The 16,310-nt window shown below is 36.5% G+C and overlaps 1 protein-coding gene across 1 annotated transcript in view; it reads left to right on the plus strand.

Moving 5' to 3' along the window:
* The first annotated feature begins 470 nt into the window (after positions 1-470).
* The window catches only part of myo15aa (myosin XVAa), a 52,506-nt gene continuing 36,666 nt past the window's right edge, over positions 471-16,310 (plus strand). The window contains exons 1-22 of the mRNA XM_052139596.1: positions 471-553; positions 790-853; positions 1,091-1,200; positions 1,425-1,499; positions 2,097-2,187; positions 3,052-3,155; positions 3,351-3,414; positions 3,848-3,961; positions 5,671-5,832; positions 5,947-6,060; positions 10,217-10,275; positions 11,183-11,306; positions 11,420-11,515; positions 11,611-11,742; positions 11,871-11,996; positions 12,112-12,189; positions 12,270-12,424; positions 13,363-13,408; positions 13,504-13,628; positions 13,764-13,881; positions 15,888-16,063; positions 16,168-16,252. Of these exons, the coding sequence (XP_051995556.1) occupies positions 471-553; positions 790-853; positions 1,091-1,200; positions 1,425-1,499; positions 2,097-2,187; positions 3,052-3,155; positions 3,351-3,414; positions 3,848-3,961; positions 5,671-5,832; positions 5,947-6,060; positions 10,217-10,275; positions 11,183-11,306; positions 11,420-11,515; positions 11,611-11,742; positions 11,871-11,996; positions 12,112-12,189; positions 12,270-12,424; positions 13,363-13,408; positions 13,504-13,628; positions 13,764-13,881; positions 15,888-16,063; positions 16,168-16,252 (2,301 nt within the window). The remainder of the gene's footprint in view (positions 554-789; positions 854-1,090; positions 1,201-1,424; positions 1,500-2,096; positions 2,188-3,051; positions 3,156-3,350; positions 3,415-3,847; positions 3,962-5,670; positions 5,833-5,946; positions 6,061-10,216; positions 10,276-11,182; positions 11,307-11,419; positions 11,516-11,610; positions 11,743-11,870; positions 11,997-12,111; positions 12,190-12,269; positions 12,425-13,362; positions 13,409-13,503; positions 13,629-13,763; positions 13,882-15,887; positions 16,064-16,167; positions 16,253-16,310) is intronic.

A 16,310-nucleotide genomic window follows, 5' to 3' on the forward strand; every position in this document is an offset into this window, starting at 1 on the left:
GGTTTTAAGGCTATCTAGAATCCCACTGCTTACAATATTTGTGCAGTGAGAATTTATTTTGAGATTTACTCAGATACGTCAATTTATATGTTTATTTGTTTCCTCAGTTCCTCAGTGGAATTATCTGCACACTAGAAATGCACATGTATTCATAATGAGATTTCATTTTCTGAGTGTAGTGAGTGCAATCTCTCTGCCAAGACAATATTATGGGTATAACTGAAGCTTCAGATTACTATGTTGAATTTTGTTTTCAAAACTATGGGCCGAAACTTTACAGAAGAATGTCAGTGCATGTCAAATGTCAAAGAAAACACAAAAACACACCACACACACACCAACTATATCACAACAACTTACAGGTATCATGCATTTCTAACTGTACGGTGAAATACTGGTGTATTGGTTATACAGTTTTTCCAGGAACTAATATTTACATAATCTTGTTTTTAATTTAACATGCTTTTTAGATGTACTCAATACGAAGTCTGCCCACAATGTTGTACCGTGAACATGCAGAGGAGGATGGGTTTGAGGACATGACACAGCTTGAGTATGAATTTATTGAATTATATTTTTTTTAAATATGTAAACATTAATTTACACAAGAGTATTGTTGAAAATAAATAATTACATTGGTATTGAATGAGGTAAGTCTTTACAAAATATGTCAATTAATTACATGCTTTAGTTTAAACATACATCCTACAATGTATGAAACATTTCTGACAGTTTTTATCACTTTCAAAAGAAACTGTGCTTTCATAAAGGATAAATCTCTCTTTCCAGCGAACTGCATGAAGGTGCTGTGTTACTGAATTTGAAGAAAAGGTTCCAACGCAATTTGATATATGTAAGTTGATTTCAAAGCCCATTGCATATTTATTTATATCTGATAATGTTAATGAATTGCACTGAAGCATGCTATTGAAAACATGTTTTTAAAGATGGAAAATGCTTTAATTCTGTAAATATTTCCATTACAGCAATACTTCTCAACTGTACAAGAAATTTGTCTGAATTTAAAAATGAAAGTAGGGCAACAGTTTCACAAAAACAGATTCAAAAAAGGATTTTGTTTTCTTTCAAGACTTACATTGGAAGTATCCTGGTGTCTGTTAACCCCTACAAGATGTTCAACATTTATGGAACAGACATGGTACTGCAACATAAAGGTCATGCCCTTGGAGAGAATCCTCCGTAAGTTCATTAATTCATTCATTCATTCATTCGTTCGTTTTATGTTTGTTTGTTCATTCGTTCATTCATCCAGTCATTCATTCGTTCATTCATTCTTTCATTCATGCCCCTTATTTTGCACCATTTACCTGAATTTTGCATTTAACTTGGACTGTTATATAAGAAACATTTTAACATTTTAACATCTTAACAGTAGGGAAATTCCTTATTTTGTATTTTTTCAGGCATATTTTTGCTATTGCAAATGCCTCCTACACCAAAATGAGGGATGCCAAAGAAAACCAGTGCATTATTATCAGGTAGGATCATTTAAAGGAAAATGTATGTTTGTGTGTATGTAGGAGGATACAGTCTGACTACATCACCCAATATAAGTTCAATATGATTTTAACATACTTCTTGAAACATTGTTCATGAAACTTAACTGATTATAATATGCTATAAAAGCATGAATGAAAGGGAATTACAGAATTCAAACATCTGTTCTGTGTCCTGTCACCTCAAGAAGACTTTTTAGCTGATGGAACCATCAGTGTCAGTTCTACTTGTCACAGTTGATCGCCTAGAACACTTAAACCTATCTCTGACGGAGATACCTGTAAGGAAAGACTACTGATCTCTGGGCCATGATTGCACCAGCAGATCATGTCTCTGTGAAATGCACCCATGGCTGTTCAGAGTAGCTGGCACGACAGTCACACTCAAGCATTCAATGTCAATTCTGTCTGATGATCAGACACCTAGCTCATTACTTAAGTGCAAAGCAGAAGACAAGGAAGTTGGCCCTTCTAATGCCAAGTCGGTCTGTGCCAGTTTAGGGTGCAATTAAGGAGTTAAGCTGGTAATTGAAGGGGTTACAGTCATCATGTGGCCTAAATGTGCCTATTGTCTTTCAGTGGGGAGAGTGGCTCTGGTAAGACAGAGACCACAAAGCTTGTTCTCCGCTACCTAGCTGCAATACATCACAAACAGAACGTCACACAACAGGTATGAGTAACACAAATTAACTTTTGGTCAGAGTTGTGCTTTTAGAACTCTCTGTTTATGCACATTTTATAACTTGTTTTTTCCCTCCAATTTGCCACGTGTTTTTACCCTCCACTTTGCCATATATGCTCTGATTCAGATTGAGGTATTGTATTTTTGAGTGGTTAATGTTTGTCTGTGTGTATTAGTGTGTCATCGTTTGTATATACCCTTTAGATTTAGCATGACTTGTCGAGCTTCGTGATGTGCGAGTGTGTGAACATTTTCTAGTTCCTTACAGAGTATTAAATGGTTTAACACAACTGTTTAATAATCAAAAGGAAGTATCTACATCTGAAATGACAACAAATGCCTTATAAAATCAACAACGCAAAAATAGTGTTGTTCAAGGGTGAAGTGTGTCATTTCAGCGCCACTATAGTGTCACCAAATAGAATTGTTAAATGTTTTTAAACACAGGCTTCCCGAACCCTCCCCCCATGTTCCATTGGACAGACAAACAGATAGTTCCACCCCAAATACAGGTCATTTATTTAAATCAGTTTTGCTGCGTTGCGCAGACAAACAGAGCAATGTTTGTTAGTGTCACAGAGCCACAGTGATATCACTTTTTCAGGAATCAACCTTCAAATGGCTTACTTATAGTTCTCTCTTCATGTTCAGTGGAAGAAAGTGTTTTATTTTTGAAAAAATTACACTCTTCTCCTTTAAACATGTGATCATATCAACATTTTGCTTTATAAAATTGTACAGGTCCTTTTCCTATTGTTTTTAAATTCTTTTGAATATGGTAGTGTTCAAATCACAGCTGTTTATCATAAACGTATTCTTCTACATTCTAATTATGTTTGTCTTCATCTACAGATTCTTGAAGCAGCTCCTCTTTTAGAGTCATTTGGAAATGCCAAAACTGTACGAAATGATAACTCAAGTCGATTTGGGAAATACATGGAAATATTTATGGAAGAGTAAGTTGACCAATATCATATCCCTTTACTGATATTGATACACTCAACAAGAGAAGTACTTTATTGGAGTACCTTTACAACTGAAAGAGGATAACAGGGTCAAGATTAACATGATGCTGGTTAAAAAGACTGTATGTTAGAGAACATGGATTAAGTTACGTATTAATGCTTGTCTGGTTTTCCTGCTTCAAACAGAGGGGTAATCAGTGGTGCCATAACCTCACAGTATCTACTTGAAAAGTCCAGGATTGTGTTTCAGGTATTCTTCACAATTCTCATCAAATGGGTTTTTCTAAATTCTTCAATAAAAGGGGTCATTTTAGTCTCTTGAATGGCTGAACTAATGTGTTCGAAGTCTTGACGACACATAGAAAAAAACAGTTTTCCCAGACAATTTAGTTGATAAAAAGTAGTGGAAAATGAAATATGATCTATGAGCTTTATACAGCTTTATTCAGTGAATGTCATTGAAGAGACTGTAGGTGTATCCCCCACAGCCTCAGTTTCATTCACATAAAAATACAATCTGACGCTATTGTGAAGAAGGTCTGTAAAAGGTCATTTGTTACTTGTAAGTGGACCTAAGGGTAAAACATTTATTTTAAAATACAAATTGACTTTAATAATTAGTTGCTATTTAAGTTAACATCTGAATGTTTAATTCTCTCTATTTCCCTAATTTTCTGCTTCAGGCCAAAGATGAAAGAAACTACCACATTTTTTATGAGATGCTTGCAGGCCTTCCTTCACAACAGAAACAGTCTTTCTACCTTCAAGAGGCAGAAACATATTATTACCTTAATCAGGTGAGTTTATGCATTTATTGATTTTACATATTATTAGTAGGGCTGTCTACTAATAAAAAAGTTTTTTTTAAATCAAATTTGTCGCATATATAAATACTTGCTGAGAAAAACCCCCCAAATAACAATAATTAAATGTACTTTATAATGATTCAATAATTATATTTCAGTTATTATAAATCTAAATGAAATTATTATTAGAATAATTATTAATATAATTTAATTAATATAATAATTGTAAAAAATGCATTACATTATTTTGGTAGGCGAGTAAAGCATTAATAAGACAATACAAATAGGGCCTGGGTAGCTCAGCAAGTATTGACGTTTACTACCACACCTGGAGTTGCGAGTTTGAATCCAGGGCATTCTGAGTGACTCCAGCTGGGTCTCCTAAGCAACCAAATTGGCCCTGTTGCTAGGGAGGGCAGAGTCACATGGGGTAACCTCCTCGTGGTCACTATAATGTGGTTCTCGCTCTCAGTGGGACACATGGTGAGTTGTACGTGGATGCTGCGGAGAATAGCCTGAAGCATCCACACGCGCTATGTCTCCCCAGTAACACCCTCAACAAGCCATGTGATAAGATGCACAGATTGACGGTCTGAGACGGCAACTGAGATTCGTCCTCTGCCACCCGGAATGAGGCGAGTCACTACACCACCATGAGAAATTAGAGCGCATTGAGAATTGGGCATTCCAAATTGGGGAGATTTAGAATACAAGCTTTAGAACATAAGACTATCATTGGTCTACAATTCACAACAATCCATTTTGGAATTGAATTCGTCAATCTGTCCGCGATCGATTTATTGCATAGCGTCATAAACACTTTTTAGGGTTTTAGGTTGCTGTGTCAAGTTAAACATAGTTTGAAACATTGAAAATCACATCTCGAGAAATGCTCTTTGCGTCCAGCTGTGTTTGAATGCAAGAACATGTTCCCATCTTGTGCTGTCACTAGTGTCAAGCGAGCCTGTGGTGGTTTGTTGTCTGTACAGCCAGAGATCTTCTATCCTGAGATAACAGTCTCCGCACTTTTATCATAGGAGAGAGCATAACGGTCATATACTGTAGCATGTTATGACAGTATGTCACCATTTGCGGATACCATACAAATTAATAAGAAGAGTCGTAAACTGACACCTATCTGTTGCAAAATCGTCCTTGACTACTCCTATAAAACGGCAATTTTATCGTAGTTAACTCCACACATAGTTCACTCCAAAATTATTGTTTAGTGTAAACATGTTGAAGATTAGTGGACAGGTGGTCAGTTTGTTAAGTGATGAACTGTTTCCTCACAAAAGCAGTTTATTCAGCACACTGAAGCATCTCCTCCATAGACATCCATTCACAAAGAACGGCCTCATGTTTCCTCGCCAGTGTACACCCCATTGAATGCCTATGGGACCGCCGTTATGCTATGTTAACCTTTTAGGCTTCCCCTTCCGACTAGCTCTGGTTCAGCTGCCCGCTGCCTACTTACTGCCCTCTGCTGAAAACTGGTGGTACATCAAGCTTTAATTGTTCTGATGATAGGAATATTCATTATTATAGTCCCGGGACATGATTAATTGTGTACATTTTGTAAACGCGTTATTTATTATATAGTTTATCGCACAAAATTAACATTTGTCCTAAAAGTCTGACTAGTGCTTTGTTATTTGACTGGTATTATTTTTCTCGTGGATGTTCTTGTTGGTCATAAGGGTGGAGACTGTGAGATTGTTGGCAAGAGTGACGGGGAGGACTTTCGCAGGCTCCTCAGCGCCATGGAAATACTTTACTTCAGTGCCGAAGACCAGAATGGTATCTTCAGGGTCCTGTCTTCCATCCTCCACCTTGGAAATGTCTTCTTCGAGAGATATGAGGTGAATGAAACACATTGGACTGTCCTCACATGGCTTCCTTTTGCTTGCAATACAATTATGCACTTCTTTAATGGTGCCATGATTTAAGTTATATATTTGCCCATGTGTTGACAGACTGAATCTCAGGAAATGGCATCAGTTGTGAGTGCCCAGGAGATCAGAGTGGTGGCTGAACTTCTGCAGATTTCCCCAGAAGGCTTACAGAAGTCCATTACTTTCAAAGTCACTGTAAGAAAGGCTTGCTTAATAATATCTTCAATAAAAGTGCATTAATAATACAATAGGGTTAAAAAATGAAAACAAAGAAATGTTATAACTTAAAATAAGGAAGAAATCTTTATCCCCTTTTCTTCCAATTTGGAATGCCCAATTCCCACTACCTAGTAAGTCCTCATGGTGGCGCGGTTACTTACCTCAATCCGAGTGACAGAGGACAAGTCTCAGTTGCCTCTGCTTCTGAGACAGCTGATCCGTGCATTTTATCACGTATCTCGCTGTGCATGACACCGTGGAGACTTGCAGCTTGTGGTGACTCATGCTACCCTTCGCGATCCACGCACAGCTTACCACGCGCCCCATTGAGAGCAAAAACCCCTAATTGTGACCACGAGGAGGTTACCCCATGTGACTCTACCCTCCCTAGCAACCGGGCCAATTTGATTGCTTAGACCTGAGACCTGGCTGGAGTTACTCAGCACACCCTGGATTCGAACTTGCGACTCCAGGGGTGGTAGTCAGTGTCAATACTCGCTGAGCTACTCAGGCCCCAGGAAGTAATCTTTAATAGTCTGTACTATATCTATACCTTGCATAATGCTTAACAGGTCATTAGTTAATGTAAAATCAATGTAATGTTAGTTTAATTTATTAGAAAACATTAACAAGCACATTATCTCTGCATATATAACTATTTTATTATACATTAATTAATGATCAGTTAAGCATTATATAATGTTTGTTAATGATTTTTCAATGAAGGTTATTATAAAGCATTACTAAAATGAATAAATTAACTAAAATGCAACTGCATTTTCCATTGAGAATTACTTTAATTGGTATTGCTACAGCAATAAGACCAATATGATAATATTTTTTATAGGAATACTGAGTATTGTCTTATAGGCCTGTATTATGTGTGCCACATGAACTGACACTGTTTGACAAGACTGTACCTGAATAGCAACAACAAGGGTGAGTCACCTCTAGACCTCACATGAACTCCAGGCAGACCTCACGTCAAGGCCCCATGCCAAGAATCAGCACACTGTTATGTGGGTGATTCAACACTACACAAATTTCTTTGCTGTTCCTTTGAAATACAATGCAAATTACAAAATTGCTCAGTTTGCCTTATAGACAGCAGGGACAAAGACACCAAAAGAAAGCCGCAAATGGTGCGTATAAGGCCTCAGATAGAGTAACATGGCAAGTTGATTATGGCAGGGCAGCAGGCCAAATCTCCATGGAAACCATTGTAACCCAATAAGGGAATACCCTGGGCAGGAACGGACAACAAGGCCTGTAGCTTTGTCAGCCTCACAACTTGTCCTGTGCTACAGGGGTGTGTAGCAGATTTCAACCCCCACTGCAGGGGTGCCACCATGAGGGCTGTCACATTATTAACCCTGCTTAAAGGGATAGGTCACCAAAAAAGGAAAAGTCTGTTATTATTTACTCACTCTATGTTGTTCAAAACCAGGGTCGGAAATTTATGGACCCTCGGTACGAAAATGCCACCAAAATGGACAAAAATGCCCCCAAATGAGATCCTGCTGTTTTATTGATAAAATCTTTACGTAAAAATGCATACATCGTGGACACAGTTGTGCAGATATTGCTGAGAAGCAGATTATTGCACCATCAACCCGCACAAATGGCTTCTCTCGCTCTGCATCAGTTTGATGCCATGCTCCCACACTAAATTCCCTGACCTTTCGCTCCTCTCATAAACTGTCCTATTGAGTAACAATATTGCTTCCTTTGCTATACTTACCTGCCCATCAGCCCATCTGATTTATGCTGCTGTCTGTCCATCTGAAAGCCTCCTCTTCTGCTAGAGGCCAAAAGTGCGGGACGGTTGGATGTTATATATTTAGTAAGTTAATCAGGTATGGGAAATCACAAAATCTAATGTTACCAAATGTATAATTTACTTACTAATAATAATAATAATAATAATAATGTATTAATTAATCTGGATACGTTAAATTAATGTTAAATAAAACATTATCAATAATACAATAACCCTTTGCTGCATTTTATTAGTTTTGTTGGCTACAGTATGTTAACTTTATAGCTAAAACACTTGAAAATACGTGAATAAGATAAAACATTTTATCACAGTGTTTCAGTCTCAATGCACATTACACAGTGTAGAGATCAGTCAATATGTAATTGTTGAATGTTTTGAGTAAACTATCCCTGTTTCCAGTCTACTATAACACATGCTAAAGTAGGACTTTCAAAGAAATAACAACATCTTCAAAACCAAAAAAACTGTTCTAATGTCAAAACATTGGCTGTTTTCAAAATGGTATACAGGCACTAGCTTACCACTAAATTAATACTTTACACTGTACACTGCCTACTATTTTTTTGGTAAATATGAATATTGTTATTAATAGTAATTGAAACAGTATGCATTATTCCACAAAACCTTTCAAAAAGCAGCATACTACTGTACATTGTTGCTACATTGCAAACAATACTGCTACATTTACCTCATGTGAGTAGTGTTTGTCCAACTAAAATATATCAAATTTTGAGTAAAATGTTATAACATTCGACACTCAAAATAAACAAAATTCGAAATAAGATTCCGAAAAGAGTTGCGGATGTAATTACATACGGTTCATTACTCACAATGGAAATGTTGAGCACATTACATTCTGGGATAGGCCACAGTATTCTACGTAGTGTGCTCTGTTGTATACTGCACATTTTGGCAAATGTAGTAGGTCATTTGTGTATTCCATGCATACAAAAAAGAGTCATATAGTGCACAGTATTCTATATACTGCAGAATAGTAAGAGTAGTATGGTAGTATGCTATTCTGAACATAGCCACTGTGATCAGAAGTACTATGTAGTTAAATGTCCCTATATAAGACTAAAGAAAAAATGTGTAGGCTGTAGATGAGCGAAGAAGTTTGACATTGATATAAAAGCAGAAGATATTTAATAGTTAATGTATGCACCATGCGTCCATGATGGCACTGACTATTAATTGATTAATTGACTATTAATTTGAGTGTTATACATGGCATTTGTATATTATAGAGCTAATCTTGCATACTGTCGAGCTCCTATTTCAATCTAAATAATTATATACATTTCACAAAAAAGAGATGAGTGATCAAAAAAATCTCTCAAATGTGTTAGTCAAAACAAATGGAATCATGTTTAAATGACTGTTGCAATTCAAACCTGAGACATGTTTCCATTCAGAATTCCAGCATTTCATCATGACTTATCCAGTACAATTTCTGGAAATAGTGAAGTATCCAGGGTCTATACAAAGTTATGTCCTTAAACGTTTTAGGTGTCAAGGGCTGAATCCTCACCCATCTTTTTCCATTTCCTCTGGTGGAGACTATCAAAATGTCCGTATTTAGTATCAGCATCTTTCCTCATTTCAGATCCCTTAAGTTCCTTGTTTCAGATGTTTCATCAACAATCCTTTTAAATGATCCTTTACTTGGAATTTTTTTCAGAATTGTCTTTGTCTCAATAGGTCTTGGATAGAGTCTTTGCTCCTCAGTGTTTGTGGCTCCATTGCCATGTTTAAATGTGCTAAGACATCATGACTGCTTTTGTGACACTCATGAGAGCTTTTCAATGTAATTTATTTAATTCTTTTAATTGGAGGAATAGGTACTCCCTAAGTAACAGGAGAGGGCCATACTTAAGCCATTTCCCTTTGTCCAATTGAATTAGACACTGATCTCACGCTACAAGGCTTGGCTTATCAGATAAAATCATTAAAGCCCTGCTTTCAGACACTGACCCCAGAAGTTGATCTCACTGAACGGCAGGTATATGCAAGAGAAGTGACTGAGGAGGAAAATTATTCTGCCACAATGTTAAACTATTTATGTCTATTTAATGTGATCAGTTGAATCAATGTGATCAGAATAGTCACAGGTTGTGTATCTATTGACACTAGGACTGGAAGCTGGCCTTCTTAATCACCATATCAGTTTCACTGGCCTACAGATAGTGTCTCAGCAATGCCTAATCTCAGAAACCTCTACAATATTTGAACAAGATTGTATTGTTTGCTAATAAAAGTAGCATTTTTGTTTTAGAACAAATATTCAGTTCACCCATTAAGTTCAAGAAACTTTGCCAACATTATTTCTGATTGTTCTGTTCTTTCTAATAGGAGACAATGAGGGAGAAGATCTACACCCCCCTGACAGTTGAGAGTGCAATTGATGCCAGGTTAACCTTTTCCCAGGCATTTCTATTTACGTTAATTTAGCTTTAGTTTAACAATGAAAAAATAACCATCACATTCACACATTTAATAAATGGTTTTAACCATGTGACTTGCAAGAAAGTAATGTGGTTGTACCATGGTACACTGATAGTATGGTATTCTCATATTTAACCTAGTACTGAATGATGGTACTGAATAACATGTTCATATACCATAATGACACTTCCATATACATGACACTTCCAGGTACTTCAAAAAATACCTCAGTAATTCAATGGATTATTGTATGTCCATGGTATTACCTTGGTACTTTTTTGCAAGTGAAGCTTGCACAGCAATTTCAAACTCGATTCTCTGCTGAAAATGAAACCCAGTTTAAACTAGCCGAAGGTGGCTGGTTGGCTGTTCAGTTTTGATTGTTTTTGAAAGGTTTGGGCACTTCTTAGCTGGTTAGGCTAGGAGATTAGCCGGGAGACCTGCTAAACACCTGCTTGGACAGGCTGGTAGACCAGCAAAATTAACTATACCAGTTAAGACCAAACTATCTTAATCTGGATTAAGCTGTTTTTACAGCAGGATTCCTTTCAGAATTCAATAAGAATAAAATATAGAGCAGAAGCTGCCATAAATAACAGTGTTAAATATAGGACTGGAATGAAATATGTAATTGAAAAAAGATAGAAATTAACATTCCTGATCTATTTGCGTTAGCATCATTGTCATGAATGTTTCCAGTCAGACATTCTGACAGCTTCATGCTTCTGGATAAAATGAACAAAAGTGCATGAAAGGTCTTCAGATTTCACTTTCCTTGTTTTTATGTAACTACTGTGAAATATTGATGTTGACTGGGTGCTGTGTGTCTTGAGATCATCAAATTATATTCATTTGCTCTATCAAACATAACAGAGATGCAGTTGCCAAGATCCTGTACTCCCTTCTGTTCAGTTGGCTAACGGATAGAATAAATAAGCAGGTTTATCCCCGGAATGAAGCTCTGTCTATCTCCATTCTGGATATCTATGGATTTGAGGTATAGTGTTTAACATGTTTGCTCATGATGACTGTAAAAGGGTTTGCTAATACTTTGCATTGTGGTCAAATTTGAATTAAATTCAGTTGAATCACACGTTTTGTGCTTTGCAGGACCTTACCTTCAACAGCTTCGAACAACTTTGCATAAATTATGCAAATGAGTACCTTCAGTTCTTTTTCAACAGGGTTATTTTCAAGGAAGAACAAGTAAGTGGTCTCTCTTCACTCTAATCCTCTGAGACTTGTAGATATAGATTGCCTGTGGTATGCGTCTGAAAAATGACTTCCTTTGAATATCCAAGGATGAATACAACAGAGAGCAAATCAGCTGTGAAGATGTGCCCTTTTCTGATAACCAAGCCTGCATTGACCTCATTGCAGCAAAGCCTCACGGGATACTCAGAATTCTGGATGATCAGAGTGGTTTTCCCCAGGTGTCATTATTCCTTAATGTTCATTGATGTTTTTGTTAGTTTTTATCTATCTATCATGACTAGTTCAAATCCTTTGCATTTAACTAGTTTCTTTAATAATTAATACATTTTTTATTAATTTCCTCTAGGCTACAGACCATACCTTCCTTCAGAAATGCCACTATCATCATGGCAACAATCCACTGTATTCCAAGCCAAAAATGCCTCTCCCTGAATTTACCATCAAGCATTATGCCGGGAAGGTCTCCTATCAGGTGCGTTTAAACTTCTTGCCTACATCTAAGTAGTCTTTTGATTATTCCCTAATAAAGTGTTACTGGAGGAATGCACAACACTTTTAGTGATTGTAAACTTCACCATGCTTCACAGGTCCATAAATTTCTGGATAAAAACTATGATCAGGTTCGACAGGATGTCCTTGACCTTTTTATTCAGAGCAAAAACAAGGCAAGAGCTGAACAAGTTATGATTAGCTACATGAAATAAATGACAATAATAAACTGAACCTTTTCTTGCTCTGACTTTAGATGGTTGCATATCTGTTTATGTGCTATGCTGAGGCCCTGAAACAACAGAGATCCCAGGTTGGGAAGAACAGCACAGTAACACGGCGCCAACAGGCCTCAACAGTGGCAGCCAAGTTCCAACTGTCCCTCATGGAGCTCGTTGAAAAGATGGAGAGGTAGAACACCCTAAATTAATAGTTAACTCAAAAATGTAATGTCATTCCAAACCCATATGACTTTTATTTCTTCCATGGAACACAAAAAGAGAAATGTTGAGACTGTTCTGGTCTCTCTTTTTCATACAATTAAATTAATGGGATCTGGAGCTTTTCATGCTTTAAAAAGGATCCAAAAGCATCATTTAAGAATTATAAAAGAAGTTCATACAACTTGTGCCCCATATTCCAAGTCTTCTGAAACCATACCAGAGATTTATGTGATGAAAAGATCAAAATGTAATTAGCTATTCACTGAAAATATTGACATCCACTCTAGGTCTCCTTAGTAATAGTGCAAGTTTTGTGAACGAATCATTCTTTTGAGTTGAAACTTTTGATTTGTACTGAAAATCAGTCCGAAAATTGTGCTCACAAATCGATCTGATGCCGTTTTTGATTTCAACTCACTGACTAAAATTATGTGGTCGCAGCAGTCCTTGAGTTAACAACTTACTGGTGGGGAAGATTATCAGTAAATAATAACTTGTTCTCTTTCTCACGAAAAGCTTTTATACAGTATAGCTTCAGAAATGTTGGGATTTGTAGCACACAAATCAAATGGACCATGTTTATGATAGATTTATGGTGCTTTTGCATACTTGTTTAAGCTTGAAAGCTTCAGTCCCCATTCATTGTAATGTCATGGAAAAGAGCGACCTTTACAGTCTTCAAAATATATAATTTTGTATTCCATAGATGAAAGAAAGTCATATGGGTTTTGGAACAACATGAGGTTGAGTAAATCAAGACAGAATTTTATTTTGGGCTCAAGAAATCATTTAACTGCATTACAGTGTTCCATCTCCCAAATCACATCTTATTTTAGCTTGTCTAAGATTAGTCATTTTAAGTCATAATAAGTCATTTTTTTAAAGCTACATTTTTTTAACTAACAGGTCCAATCCATATTTTGTGCGTTGCATAAAGCCAAACCAAAACAAGGTAAGAAGCAACAGTCACTGAGTTCAGGGGTGTTACATTTTTAACATTGACTTCTCTGGAATTGAAATTCACTGAGAGAGTATGTAACCTTGCAGGAGCCTGCTGTGTTTGACGTGGAGCTGGTCAGTACACAGCTTAGCTATTCTGGGATTTTGGAAACTATTCGAATCAAGAGAGAGGGCTATCCAATCAGAATGCCATTTGATGTCTTCCTTTTCAGGTAACAGCTAATAATGTGAAACTAATACTGAGGCCATTAGCACAGGGCTTTTCCTTGTATATCTGAAATCATTTGCTATCAGCTTTCAATTTGTTAATATTTTAAAGTCTAATCCAATTATTTGGTTATATTTAGATATAAGTCACTGTTAGGCCTCAAACAACCTCCCCCTGCCAATGGTGAAAACTGTGTCATCATGTTGAGCAAGCTTTGCCCTTTGAGGCCAGGAGTGTTTCAAGTCGGAGTCACCAAGGTGAGCATGATTCTGATAGACTTAATGGTCTTGATACTCTCCTTCTTGGATAGTTCTCACACTTATTACTTAAGCCAATATCTCTCAGGGTAGATACATTTTTTTAAACATTATGTTTCAATAAAGCACATACTTTAAAAATTGCTCATTAACCCTTTTAGCTCGGATTGAGTCCACCAAAAAGTGTCTTGGCCAACAAAAAATAGGTATCGTTTTAAAGCTTAGAAGCTTTACTTTCCAGTGCTTTACATATTATTGTAATCGGTAAAAACAACAAACTGATCAAACAGCCATGTGTCATATGTCATTGGAAAGCTTACAAAGAGTCGAATACAACCACAATATTTGTTTTACTCACAGAAAAAAATATAGCAGGTAATAGTTACGTTCATGTCTTTTACATACAGTACATGCTACATGTAAACAGGTGCTGCTTATAAGCCACGTTTCCCTTTTAGCTTCACGAAAAATAAACAGAACATAAAATATCACTTACCATTACTTATAGAAGGATGTTCCCATTAAAACAAGCCCACACAGAACATAATCGGATGCAAAGATCTTTAGATATTCCACATAAAGTACAATGTGCACACAGCTTATAACATGCTATCTGGCTAAATCACGTTAGCTTTCCTGGATCAGATGACTTCATCGGAAATGGTGTAGTATGTTGTTCAGCATCATTGAATATTAAACTAATATTATTAGGATTCAGAGGTGGAAGTAGTCCAAATATTGGCAGAGAGGATTGTTCACTCTAATTACATATGGCCATAACAAGATGGCGCCAAGTACATGACACAATGAATTTGACTTAATGATGTCTCAAATGACACAGAATGGAATTGAATATGATCACGTTACTCATGCCTGCATGCTTTAGAGAGAGCAAAACTTTATTCATTATTGTATTTGCATGTGTAATTAGTGGCTTTTGGACACTTGGAGATGCTTTTGGACACTAAGATAAATTACTTATGTAATGCTATAACTTTTGATTGCTTTGTCATATCAACACAACATTTTATAATTCTCCTAATTATTCATAATTATGTATGTAATAATATCATTATGTAAAAGTTTTCTTAAAATTATACCAAACAATGACCATCTGTGGGGTTTTTTTGCCTTTAATTTTGGGCATGCCATTGAAACAGGACACCTTAAAAACACCTTCAGTGCTTGAAGTGTTAAACAGCTAATAATAGGATTTTTCACAATTTAAACAGTCAAACAAATATGAAGCACAAAACAATTCATTAAACAGCAACAATGTAAGGGATAACATATACAAATATCAAACCATTGCTTTTACCACCATAGTGAAATAATAATAAATAAATTGAATAAAATGACAACATATAAAAGACATGTGACAACTTGCCCTGACATAACTTTTATGAAAAATACCCTTGAAGAGAGAACGCAGTTCATATTTAAGTTCAAATCTACCTCCATTATACAGTATACTTGACCCTTGCCTGAATGTAATGTATGTGAGTGTGGATGTATTATATTCACATGTTTACCAAAAAGCTATTACAATAATATAATGTTATAGGATTTGTTTTTGTTTCAAACTAGATTTTTGAAAAAAAATTATCCAATACCACTGCTGAAGAAAACAAGCATTTGTGTATCTGGACTTTTGACTCAAAACCCCTAAATGTACCTTTGCGACATCTTACTTGAGACAACTAGCCACAGTCTCCCATTTAACAATTGGTGGAGTGGTGGTGGCGTAGTGGGCTAAAGCACATAACAGTTAATCAGAAGGTCGCTGGTTCGATCCCCACAGCCACCACCATTGTGTTCTTGAGCAAGGCACTTCACTCCTGGTTGCTCCGGGGGATTGTCCCTGTAATAAGTGCTCTGTAAGTTGCTTTGGATAAAAGCGTCTGCCAAATGCATAAATGTTAATGTAACAATTTGAACATTTCTGTTTTTTTATTTATTTTTTATCTTTTTTTCCCCATTTAATTGCACCTCTTACTGTTTGATAGTTGTTCATGAAAGAGGACACATACTTCCTGTTGGAGAGTAAGAGGGACAGAGTGAGGCATGTAGCTGCTTTGACTCTGCAGCGTTACACCAGGATGTTCTTTGTGAGAAAACGCTACACGGCCTTCCGCATGAAGATCATACGGCTGCAGGCCCACTGTCGAGGCTATCTCACAAGGTACCAGCTACCATTTCTCAGCCTATATATCTCATTAGCTTCTCCAGCAGGTGCTGATACTGTAATTATATACGTAATTCAATGTCTGTATACGTTTTTCACAGGAAGCGATATGTGAAAATGAAAGCAAGCCTGGTGAAATTCCGCTCTCTGGTTCATATGTATGTCGATCGCAAGAGATACATTAGGGTAAGAACAATTTACATTTAGTAGTTAGTGATCAGGCTGAGCTACAATTCCACATTTA

The sequence above is a fragment of the Xyrauchen texanus genome, chromosome 12 (genome assembly GCF_025860055.1).
Source record: "Xyrauchen texanus isolate HMW12.3.18 chromosome 12, RBS_HiC_50CHRs, whole genome shotgun sequence".
NCBI classification, from domain to species: domain Eukaryota; kingdom Metazoa; phylum Chordata; class Actinopteri; order Cypriniformes; family Catostomidae; genus Xyrauchen; species Xyrauchen texanus.